The 26,992-nt window shown below is 41.9% G+C and overlaps 1 protein-coding gene across 2 annotated transcripts; it reads left to right on the forward strand.

Moving 5' to 3' along the window:
• LOC117558710 (zinc finger and SCAN domain-containing protein 22-like) lies at window positions 1-25,691 on the forward strand. Of its 2 annotated transcripts, XM_034235063.1 has the most exons (3): window positions 1-509; window positions 11,735-11,830; window positions 24,287-25,691. In XM_034235063.1, the coding sequence occupies exons 1-3, from the start codon at window positions 260-262 to the stop codon at window positions 25,291-25,293; spliced, it is 1,353 nt and encodes a 450-aa protein (XP_034090954.1). In that variant the 5' UTR covers window positions 1-259; the 3' UTR covers window positions 25,294-25,691. The 2 variants fall into 2 exon arrangements, with proteins under 2 accessions (XP_034090954.1, XP_034090955.1); XM_034235064.1 differs by lacking the exon at window positions 11,735-11,830 and having other exon boundaries at window positions 24,287-25,689.
• The last annotated feature ends 1,301 nt before the right edge of the window (window positions 25,692-26,992 follow it).

The following is a 26,992-nucleotide window of genomic DNA, read 5'->3' on the forward strand; positions in this document are numbered from 1 at the left end:
CAAACCGCACCGGAAGTGAAGTTCCCAGCTCTTTCTAACCTGGATCGAGGTGGCGTCTCGTCGCTACGGTTCTCTCTCTCTGTGTTCCTGAGAAAGTGTGTGTGAGCTCCAGCACTACTGATCCATCATCTGTGTGTTTGGATAAACCTCTGAATGGACTCTGTGCTCTTTTTTCTGGAGCGTTTACCTCGGACTACATGAGCTAGCTTAGCATGCTAGCTGGAAACACGTTAGCAACACTAGTCAGATTGAGAGTTTGATGGAGAGAGACACGGTGTGTTTAACAGAGTTTGCAGGAAAAGGTGATCTAGTAAACATGAGTAAAGTCCAAATGCTGCTGTCGTTGAAGAAGCAGCGACTCACTGTTGCTGTTGAAGATATATTTGCTCTGTTTGAAAAAACGATGGCAGAGCACGAGGAGGAGCTGTCTCTTTCCAAAGAGGAGATCAAGAGACTCCAGAAACTACTGGACGCTGCGTTACAGCCTGAGCTTCGGATACACAGAGCAGGTCTGTTCCCTTTACCCTTCATTAACACTTTAAATCTTCAGTAGCACTTTATTATCACATTAATAACTCTTTAGACCCTTTATCAGCACTTGCTGCAGGTAGTAGATCCTGAAGTAAAAGTACAAACACCACACTGTGAAAATACTCCATTACAAGTTAAAGTACTGCATTCACATCTTATTTAAGTAAAAGTATGTAAGTATTATTAGACACATGTACTTTATTATAATAATTAAAATGTATTGGGGAAGAGCAAACCTACCAAAACAAATATATTTATAAAAATACATACATTGAATAATATGCCATTTAATTTACTGATTTAAATATTACCCATACATGTAGGCACTAGTTGGTTAAATGTGACATACTTGATACTTTAGTTTTATTGTGCTTCTTTATTCACCTTTTCTTTTTAAATGTGTAAAAACAAATACAAACAAATACTTTTAGTGGGGTGGGTAGAAGGGGGTATCATGCACCCCCCTGAAATATACTTTTAATCAGCTTTTCTAGATTGAAACAAATTGTGTAGAAAACGATTAGCTATGTTAAAAAGTTGAAAAATTGTCCCACGTATATTTTTTCACCAAATTAGTGTTTATTTACCCTAAAAATCGAGTTTCACTATTTTTACACCTTTCACTATATCTCAGCCATTATTGCAGATAACTGAACAAATAAGGTATCCAGATCCATGTTTTGAGGGTCCTGGAACACAATAAAACTATTCTTAAAGTGATCACATGTGTCTGTGGCATGCTATTATGCTAATTAGTGCCGCCATTACAAGAAAATAGCATTTTAGTCTTGTACCAAGAACGATGTATTTTGCACCGACACAGAAATATTCTTATAATCAGTGTTTCCTAAGTGGAAAAAGTATGTAGAAAATGATGAGCTATGTTAAAATGTTGTCTGGATGTCCCACATGTATTTTTTATGCAAATTAGTGTCACAATTGCCAAAAACGAAATTTTCACACTTTTCACTCTATCTCAGCCAATATTGCAGATACATGAACAAATAATGTGTCTAGACCAGTGGTTCCCAAACGGTGTGCCGCGGCACACTGGTGTGCCGTGAGGCAAGTACGGGTGTGCCGTGGGATTTTGTGACAACCATACGTTATTATTGCAATATACAACTACACAAAAATAATTATTTAATTTACTATATCAGTACTTTGTAGGTTTATATGTACGTAATCTGCGCGACTTGCGCGTCCACATCTCCACGTGCAGTGCTGCATAAACATGGCTGAGTCAGCGATAACTTTCGAGGGGTGGAGGTATGCCCATTATTTTGAGTTCGTCCGAAGAATAGACAGAAATGTGACGGTGAGGTGCAAACTGTGTCCAGGCCAGAAGCTGTTATCCACTGCTGTAAACACCACGTCAAACCTCAACACACACCTGCAAAGAACACATGCTAAGGTGAAGCTACCGCACACGCTATTTGTTGTTTGTTTATATCACGTAGTCTGTTCTTCTTCTCTGTCTTCTGGTTGTTGCCTGGTTTGAATGACAAATACACACTACCGCCGCCTGCTGGTAAGGAAAGTTATTGCCACTCACGCATGCGCAGTTCGTACGTGCTCGGCGAGTAAAGTAACGAGTTACTTTATGTAGATAGTAACAAAGTAGTGTAATATATTACTTTTTTTTAAAGTAATATGTAATATATTACTTTTTTTAGTAACGACCCCATCTCTGGAGTTGGCGTTCTCTACTCTGATTTACATGAAGAACAACAGGAGGTCACGGCTCTCTGTTGAACAGGACTTGCGAGTGGCCCTCTCCTCAGTGCCACCAAGGATTACAAAATTCTGCGCGCCCCGACAGGCACATGTATCTCACTAATTTGTAAGTCGGCAAAAATATTTACAATAACACATGTTTCAATGCTGATTGCTGAAATGTTACATTTATAATTTGTAGTTCAGGACCATGCAGTGCAGCTTCCTTGCATTGACAGTTCTCTGTGCTGAATTTCTGCTGAGTTTCCTTTGCCTCATTTTTAGGGCCCGAGCACGAAAGTGCTAGGACCCAACGGCGTCCTAGCACGAAGTGCAAGGATACCTATTGTTATTCGTGGTATTATTATTATTATTCCATATTTCAATGCTTATTTTCAGGCCTTTAGGATGCTGAGAAAGTTGTATAATTTTGCACAGATTCCAGAATCGGTGAAAAATTTGATATTCTGGAGTCAATGTGTTCAAATTGTCCAACATGCTCTCTAGCGCCACCTATGGCCATTTCCGTTTTTGGAAAGATGTACAAAGTTTCACCGTAACTCCAAATGACCTGAAATTTTTCACACTTACTCGGGTGGACCTGCTCTACATATAAGGTCCAGGTACCCGTAAGCTCCGCCTACTTTATTTTTTTTTAAATTAGCATTATTTGAAAAACAGTTAAATATTCACTTAAATTTCAAATTTTTGTTTTTCAACACCAAACTCAGTATACAGTATCGCCGGAGGGTCAGACACATTATCGTAGGAAATGAACATGTTCAGTTGATAAATGTGGTCGTCATTACTCTAAATGTCTTCGCAAAAAGGCGGGGCTTAGATAGAAATGCTCATAACTCATCAACAATGTACCAAAAAACACACATTTTGGTGGTAAGGTTCAGTCTGTATTGGGGAAGAAGCACAAAAAGTAATTTCCATTTTGGACTATAGGGGGCGCCAAAAACATGACAAATGTCTAACTCATGAACTGATGGACGAAATATTTTTCTTTTTTTGTAGACATACTCTGGGGATGAGTATGGACTTATATTTAAAGTGTCACAACGAATGACAAATGTGGGCGTGGCCTGTACTTTTTTTTTTATGACGATGAGCTAAAATGGTTTTCGTTACGCAAAAATTGGTACACGAGTCACAGCCCACGACCTTTTCCATAATGTAAAAAAAAAACGTACATTTTCAAAAAAACTGCTCTCTAGCGCCCCCTATTGTGTGGTAGTCGCATATAGTTTCTCAGAACTTCACGAATGTTGGCACAGATATTCCTCATGGAATTGCGGACATATTTGTACATACATTCCATTAGCCCCGCCCCCCCAAAAAGTCGGCCATTTTGAAATATGTGCGTTTTTTATGCATTTTAAGCACATTCGTGCGGATTCCTCCTAGGGGAATGATCGGAAAAATTCCAATCCAGGACACGTTCAGCCCCTATCCAATATGATACTTAATGGAGAAGAACATTTTTGATAGCTCAATCGTGGAGGTCGTAAGCTAACAGCGAATACACCATTGTTGACGATTTACATGTCGCAAATTACTCCAAATTACTCGGATATAGTTAATCCGATATTCACGAAACGCTGTATACATATTGCTATTATGATTGCACACATATTTCAAATTACCTTCCATTAGCCCCGCCCCCCAGAAAGTCGGCCATCTTTTAAAATGTGCGGTTTTCAGCCATTTTACGCACGTTCTTGCGAACTCCTCCTAGGGGAATGATCGGAAAAAATCCAATCCAGGACAAGTTCAGCCCATTTCCAATGTGATGCTAAATTGCGAAGGAATAGTTGATCGTTCAAACGACGACTTCGTAAGCGAACGGAGAACTTTCCATTTTTGACGATTTACATGTCCCAAATTACTCCAAATACTCGCGTATACTTTTTCCAATATTCAGGAAACGCTGTATACATATTACTATTATGATTGCACACATATTTCAAATTGCCTTCCATTAGCCCCGCCCCCCCAGAAAGTCGGCCATTTTGAAAAATGTGCGTTTTTCAGCCATTTTACGCACGTTCTTGCAAACTCCTCCTAGGGGAATGATCAGAAAAATTCCAATGCAGGACAGGTTTAGCCCCTATCCAATAGAATACTTAATTCAGGAGCACATTTTTGAAAAATTACTCGTGGAGGTCGTAGGCTAACAGCGAATACACCATTTTTGACTATTCACATGGCGCAAATTGCTCCAAACTGGTCGCATATAGTTTTTCCGATATTCACGAAACGCTGTATACATATTGCTATTATGATTGCACACATATTTCAAATTGCCTTCCATTAGCCCCGCCCACCAGAAAGTCGGCCATTTTGAAAATTGCCCGTTTTTCATGCATTTTAAGGACATTTCTGTAAACTCCTCCTAGGGGAATGATCGGAAAAATTCCAATCCAGGACAACTTCAGCGCATATCCAATGTCATGCTACATTGAGAAGGAATAGTCTTTCGCTCAAACGGGGAGCTCGTAGGCTAACGGAGAATGTACCATTTTTGACCCATTATATGTCAGATAAGCTACTGAGCCCTGCCTGTCTGCCTGGCACATCAACTCTCACACACACACACACACACACACACACACACACACACACACCCTCGCTAACCCTAACCCTAACCCTAACCCTAACCCTAACCCTAACCCTAACCCTAATGTTTATTTGTAGATATCTCCTAAAGCCTACAAATAAAGTGTGACATGTAGGCCTGTTACATTTGTTATTGAGCGATATATATTATACACACTGTTCTGCTTTCTGCACTGACCTCAGCAGCTGTTCTCACTGTAACATCACCTAACATCCAGGGCACATGTGATTAGTGAGTAAACAAACGGTAAAGGGCAGAAAGTCTGATGCACATTTGATCATCTCAAATAACTTATAATCACAACGGGAACACTTTGCAGAGCTGTGCTTCGTTTGACAGAAGTCCAGACATGCGTCACGCCTCTTTTAAACATCACTGTTGGCTGAAATCGTCTCAGGAGAATACTTCAGTGTACCCTCGGTTATAGCTCCTCCAGAGACACTCCTCTCTCCTCTAAATCAGTGCATCCTCGGTTACGGCTCCTCCAGACAGCCTCCTCGATAATCGATCCTCGACGACCATTTAGAGAAATTTGTTTTCCTTCGACATCCGTTTCCGGGTCGCTGCCGTGAGCACCTGGAAGTCTGGGACGCGAAAATTAGAGAAATGACAAACGGCTCATTTCCCAGGACTCGCGCACGTCTGCTTGACGCCGGGACGACCTGCCGCCCTCCCCGACAGGCGCACGGACGCGAGGGCCCGCTCATCACTGCGCGCACAAGTGCGACCGCAGTTTTAATTAATGTTGTGACCTGTCTGTTTTAAATGAGTGTCTGCTTTGATGAAGCCTAATTTGATAAAGTTTCAAATTAATTTCTGAAATATTTCGTTAATAAATATTTCATGAGTAATATAGTTGTCTTTGTCACATTTTATTTGGCATTAGTAAATAATGATGCACATTTACAGATATTTTACATGATATGAGTTAGGGATGCTCCGATCGATCGGTCACCGATCGATATCGGCCGATACTCACTCTCTGCCGATCGATCGGTGCTCTCTAAACATGCCGATCGCGAGAGCCGATCGCATGACGTAAAATACATGACACTTTTCTGTGTGTGCGGCAAAACAAGCTCGCCAAAATGGCTTCACCGGTCTGGCATTATTTTAAGGTGTCCGAAAAAGACAGTAAAATAGCGGTATGCAACGTGTGTGAAGCAGAAATCCTGCAGCTCCGCCTGCCGGACAGGTAAGCGCAGCGAAACACACACACAGGGAGAACCAGACCGCAGTTCATTTCCTCATATTCCAAACGAGAAATTACGGTAGCAAATCACCCGGTTCTTTACGACCAGAACTATTAACGGGATACAAACCGGAGGAACCAGGCATGGAGGGAGGTGGCAGAGACAGTGGGTGAAACTGGTAGGTTTTCGCCTGTTTGGGGAGTTTATATATATATATATATATATATATATATATATATATATATTGCTCGCATAAAATCCCCGGGGTTTTTTGCTTTGTATGTCGGGGGCGGGAGATTCATGTGATTGGTTGTTGGTCGCGTTGCTCGCAAAAAATCCCCAAGCTTTCAGACACGCCCAGCTCCAAGATTTTCAAGATTTTTGAAAAGCTGCTGTGTGGACGTACCGTAACGGCCCGTCCACACAGCAGCTTTTGGTGATTTGTCCACCGCTTCCAGCGTGTCTCCGCCCATTGACTTTGAATGGGGATGACGTCACTTTCCCTCGCTTGTCGCCGAACTGCATTGTGGGGGGGGCGAGGCGAAGATTTCCAGGATTTCCAGGATGTTCAGGATTCCAAAGTTGAACAATGTTCAACTTTTGAGGCTGAGCTGGAAGCGACAGCCAATCAGATCCGTTTATGCAAATCTGACAGTAGAAGCTCTAGCCAATCAAACCGCGTGTAAGCAGGGAGAGCCAGACCGCAGTACATTTCCTCATATTCCAAACGAGAAATTACGGTAGCAAATCACCCGGTTCTTTACGACCAGACTATTTACCGGGATACAAACCGGAGGAACCAGGCATGGAGGGAGGTGGCAGAGACAGTGGGTGAAACTGGTAGGTTTTCGCCTGTTTGGGGAGTTTATATTTATATATATATATATATATATATATATATATATATATATTGCTCGCATAAAATCCCCGTTTTTTTTTGCTTTGTATGTCAGGGGCGGGAGATTCATGTGATTGGTTGTTGGTCGTGTTGCTCGCAAAAAATCCCCAAGCTTTCAGACACGCCCAGCTCCAAGATTTTCAAGATTTGTTCAAAGCTGCTGTGTGGACGGGCCGTAAGAGTTAGACCTAACACACTTAGCTATTTTATCTACCTCTGCAACAAGCTAAACTAGTTATTATAAATATATTTATTCTTCATTGTCGGGTCACTCATTACTGGATCAGTGAGCTGCATGAGATACTGACAGGCTGTCAGGAGAGGGAGAGAGGGGGGAGAGAGAGGAAAAGAGAGCGCTTCCGCTAATTTCTCCCGTGTTATTATCCAAAGTGAATGTAAACTTGAATAATGTACATCATTTGAATGTAATAATTAAGTTGGTTGTTGTTTGTGGAAGCTCCAGTGAATGAGCCCCATTAACTGAGTTTTAAACATCACTTTAAATGGAAGATTTAAAGTGATGTTTAAATCTTCCATTTAGGCCCCGCCCACTCGATCGGATCGGCGATCGGTATCGGCCGATACTGATTCCGGTGATCGTCGATCGGTCCCGAAATTGGCGATCGGAGCATCCCTAATATGAGTGATAACACGTGTTATGAGGGCTATTTTGCACAATAGGTGTGCCTTGAGATTTTTACTTGTCCTTTGGTGTGCCTTGGGCACAAAAAGTTTGGGAACCACTGATGTACAGGGTTGGGAGGGCTACTTGCCAAAAACAAAACAAAAAAAGTATCAAGATATAAAAGTAATGTAACCTGATAACTTTATTTTTCTTTTGGATTACCTCAATATCAAATGCAATGCAAATAAACACAGGAGAGAAGAAATATTAATATGATTTTTTTACTTAAATGTATAATATAATACCATAAAGCAGATTCAGGCAGTAGGTGTATAGATTCACAATTAAAGTATTAGCCTACAGAACACTACCGCTTCCAGAGACGAGATACAATTTGATCATTTTACAACAAACACTATATGCTCTTTTTAGGTTTTGAATAAGATTGTAATCTTGAGTTTCCCTATTATTAAAAAAAAAAGTAAAACTAATCCGATTACATATTTTCCTATGTAACTAAGGATTACACTTTCCTTTTTTTCTATACGATCTTGATTCGTGTTAGATGTAATCCATTACTACCTAAGCCAATAAAAGTCATAACTTTTGGAAAATTGTCTCAAGTTATAAGTTATGCCTTCAATCTCTTTCACGTGGAGAAGACATCACATTGGCCGAGGCGTTACAACTTCCCTCAAGCGTCCTACATGAAAGAAAGATCACATGTTAAAAATGTGTGCACAAACTATTCAGTATGACCCGTCTTAGTTTAAAGCCCAAGTGTAACCCCCTGATCCCACCGGAAGCGTCTGCGCCGCGCTGCGACCTCCTCCTGCGTCATAACCCACCAGGCGCATTTCAAAACGTTGCGGAAGCGGAGCGTCGTGTGTGCAGCCTCGCAGTTGTTGGATGAACGTTCCACTTCCTGCCTGCGCCGCGTCAAAAATAGGATTCATCCTATATTTTAGAAATTCCTTGCCGCGAGGATCTTCTGGGACGCTTCGAGCCGCGGGTCTGGTGGAATAGCACCCATTGACTAGAGTGGCCGCGATCGCTAAAAACGCCGCAACGCAGCGCAGCGCAGACGCTCCTGGTGGGATTAGGGGGTAAGAGTGAACAGAGGCGGAGTCTGCCTGTGTTCCAATTTGTTTTGTTTGTTGGCTGCTGCTACCCAAACCAACATCCTCACAAGCATTGACTGTTGGAATGTCATTATGCTCCACATGTGAAACAACAAAGGCTTCTTCAGGTGTGTCTTGTATCATAATGATATTGCTCTGATCAGCAGCAAGACTGTTTTCACCACTACCATGGTCTACATCTTCAACCTCCTCATTGCTGTTAACAGTCGAACTAGGACTGTCACTTACCTCGTCATTGTTACTCACCCTGCTTTTCCTTCTAGGCTGTTGTTCTTTGCCATTGGTGAAATAGAAAATGGTGGGCACTGCAGTGTTTTTCAGGCATCTCCTTCCCTAATAAAAATAATAAACAAAAACACATAAAATAACTTTTTGAGGTCTGTAGATATTCAACTTTCTTTTGAATAATGTTGTTTTAAATTTAAGAGTGCATTATAAAAGACAATAGAGGGCCAACATGTTAACTATGCAGTTAATCCATTCAACAATTACGTGTTTCCAAGATTCAGATTCAAAGGATTTATGTCATATGCACATAGGCTACAGTGTAGGAATGGCAATGAAAATCATCTGTCCCGAGCTCCTCCAACAATGCAACATAGTTATATAAGACATAAAACAATAAAATAAATTCTAAATTAAGAATAATAAATTAGTGCAGGCAGAAATCTATATACACGTAAATATAAGACATATGCAAGAACAGAATGTAAAGATAAATATAGTAAGATGAAATCAAATCCTTTTTTTCTCTTACAGTGATAGCTGTTAAGATAAATAAGTTATAAGATGACAACAGATGAATGAATGTTGCTATTAAAATAATGTAAAAAAAGGTAATATAATTCATCTGTTTTTAACATAGAGTATGTGGGGGAAAATGGCAATTCTCTATCTATGATAAAGAGTCTTTGCATAAATTGAAGAGAAATGTGATGGTTTGCAAAAAAATTCGATTTCTATGTTTCTATACTTAACTGGCAAAATCTTAATTTGGCCTTTAATCAAAAGAACATTACTCGGCACTGATGTGCAAGCTGTGCCATAACAATTATTTAGCATTGTATGATGTATAACATGTATTTAATTAGTAACAACAATTTACACTACAAATGGAACCAAGTTTTTTTTTTTTTTAAAGGGTCTGTACCCATGAGTCCGTGCTGAAGGGATGACTCTCAAAGTGTTCACTGCACGGCGAGAAGAAACGTTGGGGGTCCATTTATTCCTCCGGTTCAGTACCCACTGGTCCAGCCTGTCTGGATCACCTAAAGGAAACCTTTATTAAAAAATACATGAAAACCGACCCAAAGACAACAGGAGGGTTAATGCCATATTCACTTAATAACGCATGAACAACTTTTACAAATATTTCTATATAGTCTGTGTTGGTAAATGTAATCTAGGTTGCACATTTCCTGCTGAAATACATGCATGGGCCTACCAAGTTACTGCGTGGCACTTTTTGATAAAAACAGTGTAGTTCCACTATATAAACGTTACATTCATAATCAAACGAGACAATATGCAAGATAAATAGCTATTTGTTGTTATTCTTAGTGCTTGTCATTCACACGTTAAGAAAATAAAATAAGTACCAATACATAGCAGAACAATTGTGGCGATGTTCAGCTTAATAAGCCTTGTTCAACATCATTTCTTTAGCTAATACTATAGAAGACTGCAGGCGAACCAAGTCCGCGTTTCGCTGCATTCCTTGATCTCCAGTTATACCGCCGGGCTCCGCCGCTGGCCGAAGCTAACGGAGCCGCAAAGGGCTAGCTACGGCTCCGGTTAGCTACGGCTCCGGTTAGCTACGGCTCCGGTTAGCTACGGCTCCGGTTAGCTTCGGCGGCCACCACTGGGATAATTGGGTCCCCTTTTAACATTTGCTCCCATTTAGCATTATGGGCGTCATAGCCATAGACTATAAAAGTCTTACCCAAGGCTGAATCATAAACTAAACTGTATATATATATATATATATATACACACATGTATAAAGGGTTACGTCCTTAGCTGGCTAATAAGCTACATAACAAGCTAAGCTAACAAGCACACAAACACCTGCTAACGGGGTTAACATGTATAATATTATCATTTTACTCACCGAAAAAAGCTGAGAGTAGACTTCTTGAAAGTTCTGTTAGTACATTCAAGCGCACAGCACGACATTTTAATTGTCTGGTATTTGTAACAATATTCCCACAATCACCACTAACACGGCTAAAGCTAAAGGGTCAAGTACAGTAACTACAACTAACTAACGTTGTAGCCTCTATGGTTGTAGCCTAGCAGAGTGGAGAAGTTTCTGTTAGCTGACAGTGAGGCATGTACGTGTCCATCAAAGTGACCACGCCCTAATTTATGCAAACACTTTAAGACCTAATGTAAATAAAAGGGTCGTGTTAGAAAATAATTCACTCACAGATCCATAATCATGAAGGTGGAATCTAACTATATCGATAATAAAAATGTATGGAGCCAGGGGTAGAAACATGTTTTTTTCTGCTGTAAAATTGGGCATTTTAACATGGGGGTCTATGGAAATTGCTCCTTTCTGCAGCCATCGCCTATCGGCCAATATATGAACTGCAGTGTGTGGCACTTCCGTATTGGCGTCCCAGCTCTTCCCCAGAGTTTGCCGCTTGGTCTAGACCCATGTTTTGATGGTCAAAGATCACAATAAAACTATTCCCAAAGTGATCACATGTATCTGTGGCATGCTATGCAAATTAAGAGACGCCAATATTGCAGTACAGTAAGTGAACACATAAAGTGTCTAGACAGATGTTGTGTATTTAACCAATATTTATTTGTTTTGTACTAGCCTACAGCAAGGGTCAAACATCATAATATAAGTATTGATGTGACTACTCTTTCCCATTCCAGATAAGCAGTCAAGGTTTGGCTCTCCACTATCTGATTTAATACTCAATCATCGTTTTCAATGCTATCATCAGAGTAAAATTCCTCTTCCTCTTCACGCTCTGTCGTGTACAGGAGATCAACCAGGGAGGTTGGCACGACAGGACCACAGGACCACACCGGTCTCAACACTCCATCAGTCCTCATCCATCCCTGCTCCTCATCATAGAGGTTTGGTTTTTCTAAAATTGATTCATCAGCTCGCTTGTACAGGGCGACGCAATGGTTCACACGTTGGACGTGCGGCTTCAGAGCATCATAGCATGGAGGAAGGCGAGCCAGGTCAACCTTAGACTTGGCAGTGAGTTTATCGTCCTGCCCCACCATTTTGCACAGCAACTTGGCACGGACTACGTCCACTGAAGACTCACGACTCTCTCCATATAACAGACAGGTGAATTGCTCCAACTGCTTCAGCACCTCCGGCTTGACATTCCAGTTGTCACCGAGTTGACTGAACGCCCTGTGAAACTTCGGGTTCTTCTCCTGCTTTTTCAAGGGCCCCACCTTCCCCTTCCCTTTGAAGGCACTGGTGCAGTCTTCTCCGCTGAACACATGGAATCCAAGAAGTGTGGCACAGTAGTCTTCTCCCAGGGATTCTGCGAGCTCAGAGAGGTTGAGAAGTTGTCTATGTTTCCCTGACCCCGTATCCAGGTATATAGTCAGCCTGATGGCATGAGCGTGGTAAAGAAGAATCACAAAGATATCTGTGTCAGGTGTTCAGACTACAGCATTCTTGTACCCAAGGGTAGCACCATGATGAAGGTAGAGTACCACCCTTGTATCAGTCTCTTCCTGGTTGCTGTAGATCAGGGGTGCCCACACTTTTTTGGCTGGTGAGCTACTTTTGAAATTACCAGCTCACCGAGTTCTACCAACCAAAAATAAAATCCCAAATTGCAAGGGTTGCTGAATAACACGTTTTATTTATACATGGGATAACTACATTAGGGCTGCAACAAACAACTAATTTAATAATCGATTAATCTATCGATTCATGAAACGATTCATCGACTATTCGGACTATGCCTTGCACAATTTCTCAAGCGCTCTTATTTAGCCATCAACTTTTAGATTTAGCTTGAGGTTGTTTTAGGCATGTGGAAACTAACAATGAAGACAATAAAGATGAATACTTGATTCAAAAATACATATATTATTAAATTAACTTAACAAATGGTTTACAAAATTAACATTGCTTTTTATTTAAATTAAATAAATAATATTTCACATCAAAAGAAACAACAATGTTTTAACAAATCGTATTAAATAATCTGATGACAGAACTGTCAACAGAATAGCTGAAACTTTAACAAACTAAATAACTCAGTTACCTCATTAACCCATGTTTGTATAATTGAGTTAACTCTGTGTGGAAGTGGTATGTCTTTAGCTTCTTGCTCGGTCCCGCACTCATTTTGTTGTTTGTCTCTTGTTTGTCTCTTTAACTTAATTTGAGTTTTCCCGGCACTTGACTGATTTTGTATCGCTTTGCATTCTGGGTTAACAGACTGGAAAGCGATAGGTCGCTTTTTCTGTCAATCAAGTAAACTCCTGAATTAAGTGGCAGGGAGGCCAAGGGAGGAGGGATCAAAACCTGTTTTGTCTATTTTGACTCGCGATCTACCAGCATTGCCCCCGCGGTCGACGTACTGGGCACCTCTGCTGTAGATTGTAGGGAGCTCATTTACCTCAACCTGATACACAATGGGACATTGCACTTTTATCAACAATGACAGAGACTAGACACAAATCACAGATAATCACTTATGGCGCGTTTCCACTGCAGCAGGGTAGCCCCGTTTAAGCGTCCCTAAGCGTCCTCGCTCTGGCCTCGGGCTGCCTCGCTGGCCGGCCCAGGCCGTGGCGCATTTCCATTACAGTTTAGGACCTGGGGTAGCAACGCAGTGTAGGCGGGGCAATCGGCTTTGTTTTTGTTCACATTTCGAGTTGTTCCGTCGAGCTCCCGCTGGATTTGATCATCCCTAATGAGATGTAGGAACGTCGTCACCTCCTCGGTCGACCACGGTGTGCTTTTCTTATTAGACGTAGCCATTTTTGTAGCTCATCCGTTTACAAAATGGTGTGTATAAAAATGCTGCAAGCTTGCTTCTAGATATATATGCGACGCTAGGGATGAACTCGCGCGCAATCTTGTGACGATTCTCTCTGACCAATCAGCAGTCGAGAGTGTTGACGTCACTAGTTCAGCCCTGGCCCTGGTCTGAGGGAACCACGATTTTATGAGGCCGGAAAAAGAGGGAAAAAGTACCCGCTAGCCGGTACTAGGCTATATGGAAACGCCACCAAAAACCGGCCTGGCCGCTTGAGGACGGTTAAGGACGCTTAAACGGGGCTACCCGCTGCAGTGGAAACACGCCATTAGAGTATAATTAAACCATCAATCACTTTTAATATGGGCTTTCAATTTACCTTGCCATTTGAGGAGAGAAGTTGATGGGCTCTCCCTTCCACGACCAGCACTGCCATTTCTGTTCTTTCCATTCTTGAAGCTGCCTGTTGATCACTCCATACACGCAGCAGGAGCTGACAGAGTTGCTTTTTGTTGTCATCATTTGTGAGAAACATCTTGAAGTCATATGGCTTCCTGGTTGCTGGTCCAGCCAAAATGATCTTCTCTGAACTGCCACGTCTCAAGCTCTCCTGTGCTTTGATAGATCCTGGATGGTAACTGTCAGTCGAGAACAAAAAGTGCTTTTTGGCCACCATCTGATCAAGCACTTGTAGGCATATCTCCCCACAGGTTGGAGGAAGGTTGGTGAGGACATGGAGCAGAGCCATGCCATCCTGAATGAACAGGGCATCCTTAGGGTATGGCAGATCCTTTGGGGTGATGTCCGCCAGAATGTAAAGAAAGGGTCCAATCATAACCACATGACGGACAAATGTATCTGGCCAACACCAGATGATGGGTAGGGCTTTCATACAGACACCAAGATCAAATGTATTCAGGACCCACCTCTGATCCACCTGATCAGTGGCTAGCTCAGAACGCTTCAGTAGCTCACGAACAACCGTATTGTCAGTGATTGGTTGATGGATGGGCGTGAAGTAGTCCACTGTTGATTTTCTGAGTGGAGGAGTACCAGTTGCAGAGGTGAAGCCCCCTAGTCCAGGCACAGGCTGCTGTCCATTGCTTCCGATGTACCTGATAAAGAGCCAGATGTAGTACACTTGCATCTCAGTTGCATAGACTGTGTCATTCTCTAATGGCGGTGTGAATGATGAGCCATCATTAAACTTTGGGTCGGCGCGAGTGAAGTGCAAGGGTGGGAGTGTTTCTGGTGTGTTGACTTTCAGGCTACACTGTTGCGGCTACGAGCATTCGGACCTTGTTGCTCTCAAACCCAGGCTTGACCTCCTGGACCATGATTCCCTCAGCACTGTTGACAATGTTGCTGCCGTGCACACTGGGCATGGTTTTATTCAAATTGTCCCACTCACAGTGGAATACCATGTTTCCCTCTCCTATCACAATTGCGGGTGTGCGATAGGATGAGACTTTGTCCAGGACCTTTGCCAGGGCAGTTTCCAACTCCAAACCAAATCCGTAGCTCTCAGAGTGGCCAAGCCTGTGTAATATTGTGGTGAGCTGCTTGCTTCTGAACAAGTGCCTGACAGTCACACAGAGTATAATGTGTTTTGGTAACTTCCATTCTCCCTCTGACACTGCACGGCACAGTTCTTGCCCAATGGAGAATACCAGGCACTTCATCTTTTCATTCGTCTTCATGTCTTCCTTGCCAGCCATAACCATGCTGAGAAACCGGACGAGGTCTGTGGGTAGGAGGTTTTCAGGAGTGAGCTCCATGTCGTCAGCTGTTGGCGGCCACTGTAGGTCTTTGGACTCTCTGAAAGCCTGCAGAATATTGGCGGAGTAGGAGAGCAACGTTTTTGTACTTGTCTGTGGTTCCGAGAGTGTAAGCTTGTGCAACGGCATTCGATACCGTGATTTTCCAGCTGTACACCAGCCAGAAAGTAATGGCATCAGCATTGTCGTGGTCAACTCTCGTAAACTGGATATGCTCCTAGATTGGATCTTTAGCGATAATTTGTGTTCTCGTACCCATTCAATTTCAGCTCTTCCACATACAGCAAGTGCAAGGAAGATAGCTGTAGGACCTCAATTTAATAATAATTTCAATTTATATAGCGCCTTTCACGAAACCCAAAGACGCTTTACAATGGGAAGTAACACAACAAAAAGTAATAATAATCATACAGATACATAGGCTGAAGAAAACAAAACAGGAACAGGTTGCTGAGTACTGTATATTAGTTGAGGCCAAAGGCCTGAGTGAACAGATGGTGTTTGAGGTGTTTTTTGAAGGTGTCCAGAGTGTCTGCATTCCTGATTGCAGAGGGGAGAGAATTCCAGAGGGTGGGGGCTGCGACACTGAAGGCTCTGTTGCCAAATGTTTTCAGCTTGGAGCGCTGGACGGAGAGCAGCCCTTTGTCAGAGGACCGCAGGTGACGAGAGGGGGTGTAGGGCTGAAGGAGTTCAGAGATGTATGGAGGGGCTAGGGAGTGGAGAGATTTGTAAGTTAGCAGGAGGAGTTTGTACTGGATGCGTGACTTGACCGGGAGCCAGTGAAGGTGGATGAGGGTAGGGGTGATGTGTTGCCAGGGCTTAGTGTGGGTGAGGAGCCTGGCTGCAGAGTTCTGGACGTACTGGAGCCTGTCCAGGGCTTTGCTGGTGACCCCGAACAGAACTCCATTGCAGTAGTCCAGACGAGAGAAGATGAAGGTATGAATTAATGTTTCTGCAACGGGGTCGGGGAGAGAGGGCCGGAGTCTGGAGATGTTTCGTAGGTGAAAGAAAGCGGTTTTGACAGTAGACCTGATGTGGGAGTTGAAGGTGAGGCTAGAGTCCAGAGTGACGCCCAGGCTGCGAACCTCAGGGGAAGGGTGGATGGAGCCGCCATCGATGGTGAGGAGCAGATCTCCAACCTTCCGGATGTCGCGGAGGCAGTTGACAAGTGACAGTGGGGGTAGCTGGGTTGATGGATTGGTACTGATGTAGAGTTGGGTGTCGTCGGCATAGGAGTGGAAGTTGAGACCATGTCGGCGGATGATTTCACCGAGGGGGAGCATGTAGATGTTGAATAGAAGGGGGCCGAGCACCGAACCTTGCGGCACACCTTGGTTGACAGGGGCTGGGGGAGAGCTGGATTTTCCGATGGTCACAAACTGTTGCCTGTTGGAGAGGTAGGAATGGAACCAGGCGAGGGCTGTACCAGAGAGGCCAAGGTAGACGGATAGGCGGTTGAGTAGGATAGTGTGGGAGACTGTGTCGAATGCGGTGGAGATGTTCGAACAATTTGCTGGACGAACATGAGTTCCAATGTGTTCCAGTACTGAAACAAATGCCTTTTCATGGGAGTCTGACATGAAAGCTTGGTTGGTATCCTTAGCTCCTGCTTTAAGAATACTGCTGCGCTCGTAGTTGGCTAATACTGTGCGGAAAGATTTAAAGCACGACTGATGGTGTTTAGCCTCACAAGCAAAGAGGTCTTTGACCTTCACTTGTCTTTGAAGTCAAACAGACCTATATTCTCAGCCCGTGATTCTATTTGCTCCCATGCATTTTCTTTGTTCTTATAAGATGGTAAGTATTCAGGTCTCTCAGTTTTACGATGACCATCTTTGATCTAAACTTTGTCGCAACTAACTAATTTTAGTTCAGGTTTTTTTTGGTGTGAACGCAACTTTTCGGAACTATATCGGAACTATTGTGGGAAAAGTACTCCGGTGTGAAAGCGCCTAAAGACACCCTGTTATACAATCAGAACTTTTGAAAATTATAACCGATGTTCTGAGAGCAGCCATCATGTTCCACAGTTTAACCTGTTAAGCCCTGGGCCTATTTTTCAGGCCTCAGGCTTGAAAATGACATGCCCAGAATGAATCTTCACAACTAAAAGGGGTATATGAATAATATTTGTTATCAAAGCAATGATACAATAAATAAATCTATCACTACACGACATATTTAAAAAAAAAATGAATGCCATTTTAGTTTTTTGTTACTTTGTTCTGAAAGCTGAACCTGCTGCTCCTCACAGAGAGAAGAGGGAAGAGGCTGTGTGAATTACTTTACATTGTGGATAAGGGTGGATAGCCCCCATTGTTCTGTGTGTCAAAATGAAAGACAGCCCACACATGCAACTAGACATGAGTCTAGCCAAGTTAGCTACTTGTTTGTTTTTGGCGGGAAAAAATGTTCACTACTGCCAGAGCTGTATGCCACAGATACATGTGATCACTTTGGGAATAGTATTATTTAGGGATGCACGATATTGGTTTTTTGAAACCGATACCGATAACTTCCTGCTTCTCAAGACCGATAACCGATAATAATATAATATATATATATATATTAAATGTACCTGTAGTTTTTGCACACCTGGTGGTAAAAAAAGACTAGTAGTGAGCAAATGACATGAGCATTACTACTATGAACAAAACAAAGCCAAAGTATGATGGAGTGTGGCGATCTCATTATACTTGGCTGGTAAACACTCGCCTGAAAAGTGGCGGCGGCTTGGAATGATAAACCTGGGCTCCAAATGATGAACTAGCCGACTGAATCCTTTATCTTCGACGAGGGAGAAGGGCTGGTCGTCAAGCGCCATAATTTCTATGATGAAGTTAGAGATCGTTTTAGCCCTGGGGTCGTCTCCGGTCGTCTCCGGTCGTCTCTGGCAAACTTCTTGCCTTTTTGAAAAGCCTCGTCGATAGGTAAAAGCCCCGGTGCCTTTGCAGCTGGCTTTGGATTCGCCGCTAGTTTAGCAGCGCAGGCGTCTTCGTACGCTTTTAACACACCATCATAGAGATGGCGATGTTTCAGGTGACTAATCAGGTTGGAAGTATTATAGCTCGTTGCCTTTTTCCCTCCTCGTGGAACTTCTGCATTGCATTTGTTAATACAAATAGCAAGCAAACTATCTAACTCTGAAATAGTCCCATACTACCGGCGACATGTTTGTTTACTGTCCTGGCTTCACGGCCGCACACCATTTACGTCACAGCCAGGCATGAGTTAGGGAGCGCTGGATTTGTGAAAAACTCCCCTCTTCCTAAACCACTAATACCACAGTACTGGCAAAACGGGAGGAGCCGAGTGAAAAACTAGTGCTGGGGGGAAACGATTATTTTGAAAACGATTAATCGGGCGATTATTTGATCGATTAGTCGACTAATCGAACGATTATTTTTCTGTTGTTCAATTCATAAAAAACGTAATGTAAAAATTTTTTTTTTCACGATACTGTGTCTCAGGGGATCTTAATATTTAAGAACCTATTAATGTGTTATACCAGATTAACGGAAATAATCTCAGCTAATTGACGATACAAACCATGTTTACCAACACAAAACAAAACACAAGTCTCATAAGAAGCAAACTAAAATGCTATCTAAATGACCCCTGAGCGAAAAATGCTAACGGAATTGGCACAGAACTCAAGATAAAAGTACCCTTATTACTTATCGTAGCTGCACATACAATATATCCGATTAAAGCTGAATCGGATGAAGCATAATCCACAGATTATGTAGGTACATAGTATCATCACTGAGTGATCCGGACTCGCGACAGGGGAAGCAAATACAGTCATCACAACACGTACCTTCACAGAGCTTCTAGGGAGATCGTCTCACCGCCGTAGCTGTCAATCTGATCAAAATACGTGTTCAATGGCATTAAAATGAGAAAAAACGCGTCTGAATCGGTTAATCCATAGGTTTTTAACGTCTATGTATAAACAAATTATTGAATTTATAATCCATAATTCCATTTTTATGTAAAAATCGGAGAGCAAATGCTAGCTGCTAATGGTTGCCACCACAGCTAGCTGCTGCTTCCGGTCAAGCAGCAGTCTCAGTGAGATATAAATATATAAATATCTTTGCGTTTTGGACTAACTTTAAAATATTCCCATGCTTTTGAAGACCTAGGGCGAGATGTTTTCGTTTGAGGGCTTCGTGCGCAATCCTGTGAGGAGGAGGTGATAGCCGTTTCAGTCTCCATTGTGTTAGAAGTGCGATTGCGAACTGCTTGTTGCTTTGGGTGACCCATGTGTGTGTGGCGACCATATATACAGTCTATGGTGGCGACGCGGAAATATGTCGTCGACGATATTTTGAAGTCGTCGACGCGTCGCTACAGCACTATGAAAAACAAGCGCTCCTCATCCCAATCCACCCACACCGCAGTATTTTTTCTTTTTTTTTACCCAAAAAATATATTGTATATTATCGGGGCTATTAATACTTTTATCGGGTTTATCGGGATGACGTCATAATTCCTAATATCGGACCGATAATTATCGGGTCGATAATTATCTTGCACCACTAGTATTATTGTGATCTTTGACCATCAAAACATGGGTCTAGATACATTATTTGTTCATGTATCTGCAATATTGTCTGAGATAGTGAAAAGTGTGAAAATTCAGTTTTTGGTAATGTTGATACTAACTTGCATAAAAAATACATGTGGGACATCCAGACAACATTTTAACATAGCTCATAATTTTCTACATACTTTTTCCACTTAGGAAACACTGATTATAAGTATTTCTGTGTCGGTGCAAAATACATCGTTCTTGGTACAAGACTAAAATGCTATTTTCTTGTAATGGCGGCACTAATTAGCATAATAGCATGCCACAGACACATGTGATCACTTTAAGAATAGTTTTATTGTGTTCCTTGACCCTCAAAACATGGATCTGGATACCTTATTTGTTCAGTTATCTGCAATGATGGCTGAGATATAGTGAAAGGTGTAAAAAGAGTGAAACTCGATTTTTAGGGTAAATAAACACTAATTTGGGAAAAAAATATACGTGGGACAATTTTTCAACTTTTTAACATAGCTAATCGTTTTCTACACAATTTTTTCAATCTAGAAAAGCTGATTAAAAGTATATTTCAGGGGGGTGCATGATACCCCCTTCTACCCACTAGACTATTTGGATTAATTCAAATTGCGAGAGAATAATTCATAAAGAAATCAATGAATAAATAAGTTCAATAATAAATTAAACACATCTTCAATGTTACTTGATAAAGAATAGGGGAACTAGTACAAAGGTCGTTAAGTAATAAATTCATGTAAAATCTCATCAATCAATTATTGCCAACATGTATGTATGTGTGTATATATATATATATATATATATATATATATATATATATATATATATATATATATATACATACAGAGAATATATATTTTGAGAGAGATATACACGAGTATTAGACGCATCGTTGCAGCAATTGGACCACGAAGGCCTAATTCACGCTGTCTCCACTGAACAGTGCATGTTTAAGGTCCCATGTCATGCTTTTCCGGTGTGCTATCTAGCTTTTTCTGCAAACGGTCTGCAAAGTCACAAACCCTCAAAGTACACCCTGTAGCGAGTAAAACTCTAACACAGAAAATACGTGCCTATTGTTACGACCCACCCTCTACTCCGTAGTAGTGGCTCGTGGGGAGACCGTTTACAGCCGTTTACTCACACAAGCAATCCGGAAAACAAAAAGAGGCTTGGAGGACTGGCCAAAAGAAACAAACAGAAGGAGGGAACCCGAGCCAGCCACACCACGGGCCGTAGGACCCAGAATGTCCCTCCCCTAACCAGAAATCAAATAAATACCCTATACGAAACAAAATAAAGCTGCAGAAACTGGACTACCAGGTCCTCCAGGCTAAACATAAAAAACATCAGCAGATAAATGGTCTACAGCTCAAAAGTAGCAGAGAGATAATTAAAGGCGAGTGTCTCCCGGCATTAGGATAGGCGAGACCTCCTTCTCCTCCAGTTTCTCCTTATAATACGGCTGAGTGGAATGAGTTACACCTGGGCAGAGACGGAGCCAGGGGCAGACCAGGTGCACCTGCGCAGCAGGGAGACAGAAAAGACAACAGGGTAGCACGTAACGTCTATGCTGCCCCAGAACGCCTCGTTGGAGATTTTTCCATGTTTTCCTTCCAGTGCATACTGTCGTAACGAAGTCCAAATGGACCAATCCGCGGAGCTCCGCACACACACACACACAACCTTATATTTTCTCATCCGCTGTGCTGCGCGGAGCTCCGTTCACCAACACACTCAGAGCCCAGGCTGAGCTCCGCGGTGTCTCGCTGTCTCGCAGACCCCACGCAGCGACCAGGAAACGACACCAGTAATCCAGCTCATACTGTCTGCTCCTCGAGCCTCAAAGGGCAGAGCAGCGATGGGAGGTGATGTTCTATTCATTTTCACGTTCACACAGTCGGTGATTTTGGCCGGCCGTCTTTCCTGCAACGGCAGTTTAAACTGTATTTCCTCCGCACACTGAGCTCTGATTGGTCAGCAGGCGTGCTGCTATCGCTGAGTTGATCTCTTATCCTGGAACCTATCCTGCTTCGGAGCACAGACTAGGTTCCAGGATAAGTCACCATGGAGATCTAGCCCGCTAAAAAGTGAACCAGCTTCGTAGGACCGGAAACCCAGAGTTTTCCCTGAAGTTAGCAAAAATCCTGCTTTGTAGTATACCCCCCAGGTGCACCTGCGCAGCAGGGAGACAGAAAAGACAACAGGGGATAGGGCTGTACCCGAATATCCGAATATTCGTTCGTTGGAGTACTATTCGGGTTTCAATTTTGTTATTCGTTTTTTCATTTTTTCCCCGTTTTTTCTTCAAATTGAATTTATTGAAATCTCCAATATCAACGTAAGAGCTTGTTCGGGGGGTGCTAACACTTAACCATAAACGTTATCGTTTACTTTCTTTATATGTAGATATCACTTTTCTCCGTTAATCTCTGTCACGTTGGTTCCAATGCAACAACAATTTCCTGTCAACAGCGCTACCTCTCCTTCAAAAATAAAAGCATGTCCATAAATAGGAAGCCAAGCCAAATTACACTTAAGACATTTGCAACGAAAGTAACAAACACAATGCGATATCCTTTTCAATTTCAAAGAACACAAATTGGGTTAATAACTATATAAAACAACAATACTGTAGAATAACAAAATGAATGCCTTGAATACACCAAAATACACGTGTTGAAGCGGTTCGCTACTGATTACTATTACTGATGTTCAGCTGTAACGGTGGTGGACTCATCAAAACAGAGTGGGCGAGCTGACCAATCAGAGCACAGTGGGCTCATAGGGAGGGGGGGGCAGGAGCTCCAACAAGGCGTGTAGGACAGAGCGTGAATACACATACTATACAGAGATGCTGTATGAGAAAACCAATGTGATTTTGGAACATTGAACAATGTAAATCTATTCTAGTAGACCTCAACAATGGAATTATGATCAGTAGAAATGGCCATGTCATGGGACCTTTTAAGATTATCTGTTCCTTGAGCTCTGTGATCATTTATGTGGGCTCTAATCTGAGGTGCTTTAATTTGCAGTTTCTGAGGCTGTTAACTCTGATGTATTTATCCTCTGCAGCATTACTCTTCCTTTCCCGCGGGGGTCCTCATGAGAGCCAGTCTCAACATAGCATTCAATAGTTTTTGCAACTGCACTTGAGGATACATTCAACGTTCTTGATATTTTCCGGATCGACTGGTCTTCATTTATTAAAGTGATGATGGACAGTCGTTTCTCTTTACTGGGTTGAGTCGTTCTTGCTATAATATGGATTACAGCATTAGTCAAATAGGGCTTTCCACTGTGCACTAACTCTACCTCTGCACAACACAACTGATGGTCTCAAACACATTAAGAAGGCAAGTAATTCCACACATTGACTCTTGACAATGCACAGGTGTTAATTGAAAACCATTTCAGGTGTCTACCTCATGAAGCTGACTGAGAGAAGCCAAGAGTGTGCAAAGCTGTCATCAAGGAAAAAGGGGGCTACTTTGAAGAATCTAAAAAAAAAATCATATTCTTGATTTTTTTTAACAATTTTTTGTTAACTAGATAATTCCATATGTGTTCTTTCATAGTTTTGATGTCTACAAAGTAGAAAAAAATTAAAATAAACAAAAACAATTGAATGAGAAGGTGTCCAGACTTTTGACTGGTACTGTATATAAAAAACACACATTTTAATATTTAGCAGGTTCCCTCATCGATAATCATTTATACACGCGCAACTTTGAACATGCACAGCAGTAAAATGCAACATACGAAATAATCAAGAATCATCATAAATTGAAAACTGACAGGGAACATTTTACTGCACCATCATTACTTGACATAAGAAGGTACCGTAAAATGTTCTGTTAATACTTGCATACTTTTACTTGAATAAGGTTTGAATGCAGGATTTTAATTTTATACTGTAGGCGTAGTGTATCTCTGAACGATCCCAAATACAATTCCTTGTTTACATTGCAGCTAGTGCTATGCCAGAAGAAAAAACCCTTTTCATTTATAACTGGAAGTGGAAAGGGGCTGGGCTACATAAGGTGAATTGAGAACACACAAATACACAATAGGCGGGACTAAGAAAGATAATTTGAAAATATAAAAACAAAGGCATTAATTAGGGCTGCAAAATGTCTCCCATTTTAATGGTGATTAGATTTTTTAAATGCTAACACTTAACAGTTTGTTCTGACTGTGTGTTTCCTGTTTCCTGCAGATGTCCAGCTGCTGGTGGTGGTTAAAGAAGAGCTTCTCCCTGACCAGCAGGAGTGGAGCACCAGTCTGGACCAGGAGGACCCAGAGCCCCCCCCACACATTAAACAAGAACAGGAGGAACTCGGGATCAGTCATGAGGGAGAGCAGCTTCAAGAGCTGGAGGAGGCTGATATCACCAAGTTCACTTTCACTCCTGACCCTGTGAAGAGTGAAGATGATAAAGAGAAACCTCAGTCCTCACAGCTTCATCCAAGACAAACTGAACACATGGAAACAGAAGCTGATGGAGATGACTGTCGAAGACCAGAACCAGCCAGGAACTCAGATCCAGAGAGCAGTTTACAACCAAAGACTGAACCTGACACTGGAGACTCTTCTGAACCTGGCACTGAAGACAGTGCTGATTGGAAAGAGACCATAGAACCTGCATCAGGCTCAAACTCACTGAAAAATAGACATGAATCTGTCAGTGATCCACAACGTAGTGCTGAAAATAAACCATTCAGCTGCTCAGTCTGTAAGAAAGTTTTTTCACAGAGTGGACATTTAAAGGCACACATGAAAATCCACACAGGAGAGAAACCACACAGCTGCTCAGTCTGTAAGAAAGCTTTTTCACAGAGTGGACATTTAAAGGAACACATGAAAATCCACACAGGAGAGAAACCATTTAGCTGCTCATTTTGTACCAAATCTTTTGTGCAGAGTGGAAGTTTAAAGTCACACATGAGAATCCACACAGGAGAGAAACCATTCACCTGTACAGTCTGTAAGAAAGCTTTTTCACATAGTGGAAATTTAAAGGAACACATGAAAATCCACACAGGAGAGAATCCCTTTAGCTGCTCAGTTTGTACCAAATCTTTTGTGCAGAGTGGAAGTTTAAAGTCACATATGAGAATCCACACAGGAGAGAAACCATTCACCTGTACAGTCTGTAGGAAAGCTTTTTCACATAGTGGCATTTTAAAGAAACACATGAGAGTCCACACAGGAGAGGAAAAATAGAGCTGCAATGTTTGTGACAAAAGATTTAAATGGCATAATCGTTTCAAAAGACACAAGTGTGTTGGTCGTCAGCTGCTTCTGTAACTGTAAGGGAATACATTTGTCTACTTTGTTTCCTGATGACCTAATGCCGTTACATGTAATGCGTTACTCCCTAAGCCTGATTTCACCCACCTGCAACCGATTCGCGAATAATCACACATGTTCATTTATTTGACCCCTTAACTCGACTATTTCTTGTTTAATAATCGTTACATCTCCTCAGGTGGTGACGTGCAACAACATTAACCTTTCTGTTGGTCGCTTGTTAGCAGACCCTTCACGCGATGGCAGAGCGAACAGGTACAGGCAGGGCCCATAATGATAGCCCTATAGTTTAAATCTACTACCCACACTTGAACATAGGGATATGTATTTATAAATGTATTTAGGAACCTATCCATGTGATTTTTAGTGGGGGTCGACCTCAAATCCTCTAGGGGGTCCAGGGGCATGCCCCCCCCCCCCCCCGGTAAGATTTTATTTTTTATTTTGGAGTTAAAAAAAATTATATAAAAAAAAAATTATAAAAAAAAAAAAAACCTAAATGGGTCGCGAAATATACTTGGACGGCCGTTGATATACCTGGGCGGCCCGCCCAAGTATAGTCTGTGTGGGAAACCCTTTACATGTTACATCATCCAGTTCAACTGTCATTCACATATTAATGATTCAAAACAGCAATGTTTAAGATATGGCTAGTAATTGACTATTTCAACAGAATGTGAAGAGGTTACAGTCTTGAGGCCATGTCCAATATGTTTATGTTTTGTTTGATTAAATCTACTGAAATGAGCATTCAATGACTAAATTATTCTTAATTACTGTCATTACATCATGGGTTTGCATTGCAATATTAGAACGCATAAAACCCAACTTTATTTCTTCCAAGTTGCGGGTGTTCATTGTTTAGAAGTCTGCTGTGTTTCATCCAAGCTTCCACTTCGTGCTCCGATAATGCTGAAAGTATCTGTTGTATGCTTTACCTGCTCCAGTAACAAAAGTCTAATTCACTGGACAGAGACAAGAGATAGTGGATGGATCCAGAAAAGAACCAGAAGATAGTCCGTATAGAGCAGGGGTGGGGAACCTTTTTCCTCTCAAGGGCCATTTCAATTTTTACAAAATCCTCCGAGCCCCGTACAAATGATTGACCTCTGCTTAAAAATACTAAAATCACAGCCCATTTATTTGGCCTTTCTTTCATGCTTTGCAAAGAAAAAGCAACCTCTTAATCCAGACATTTTACCATGACTCTTACCATGTACCATCCTTGGCTGAGACTGAGATTGATATTGAAAGTGGATGAGATTGTTGATGATGTTGGAAATTGTTGATGATATTGGTGATGTTATTAATGATGTCAGGAATTATGTCTTGAATGTTGTTGTATTATTGTTGTATTGTTTGGACCTCAGGAAGAGTAGCTTTTGTCAAGAGCAAAAGCTAATGGGGATCCAACCCTCTGGATAATTTTACGTAATTAATCATATATTTTCGATTATAAGGAGTAGAAATATGATTCAGATATCCGCGGAATCGCTGGAAGAGTAGCTTTCCATCAGTATCTCCTGTGAGACTTTAACCAGGGCACAGCAGCCAATATGGCCGCTCAAAGCAGCTTGACTTTACACTGTGGGATTGGTGGATTTGTGTGTCC

The sequence above is a fragment of the Gymnodraco acuticeps genome, unplaced genomic scaffold (genome assembly GCF_902827175.1).
Source record: "Gymnodraco acuticeps unplaced genomic scaffold, fGymAcu1.1, whole genome shotgun sequence".
In the NCBI taxonomy this organism is placed as follows: domain Eukaryota; kingdom Metazoa; phylum Chordata; class Actinopteri; order Perciformes; family Bathydraconidae; genus Gymnodraco; species Gymnodraco acuticeps.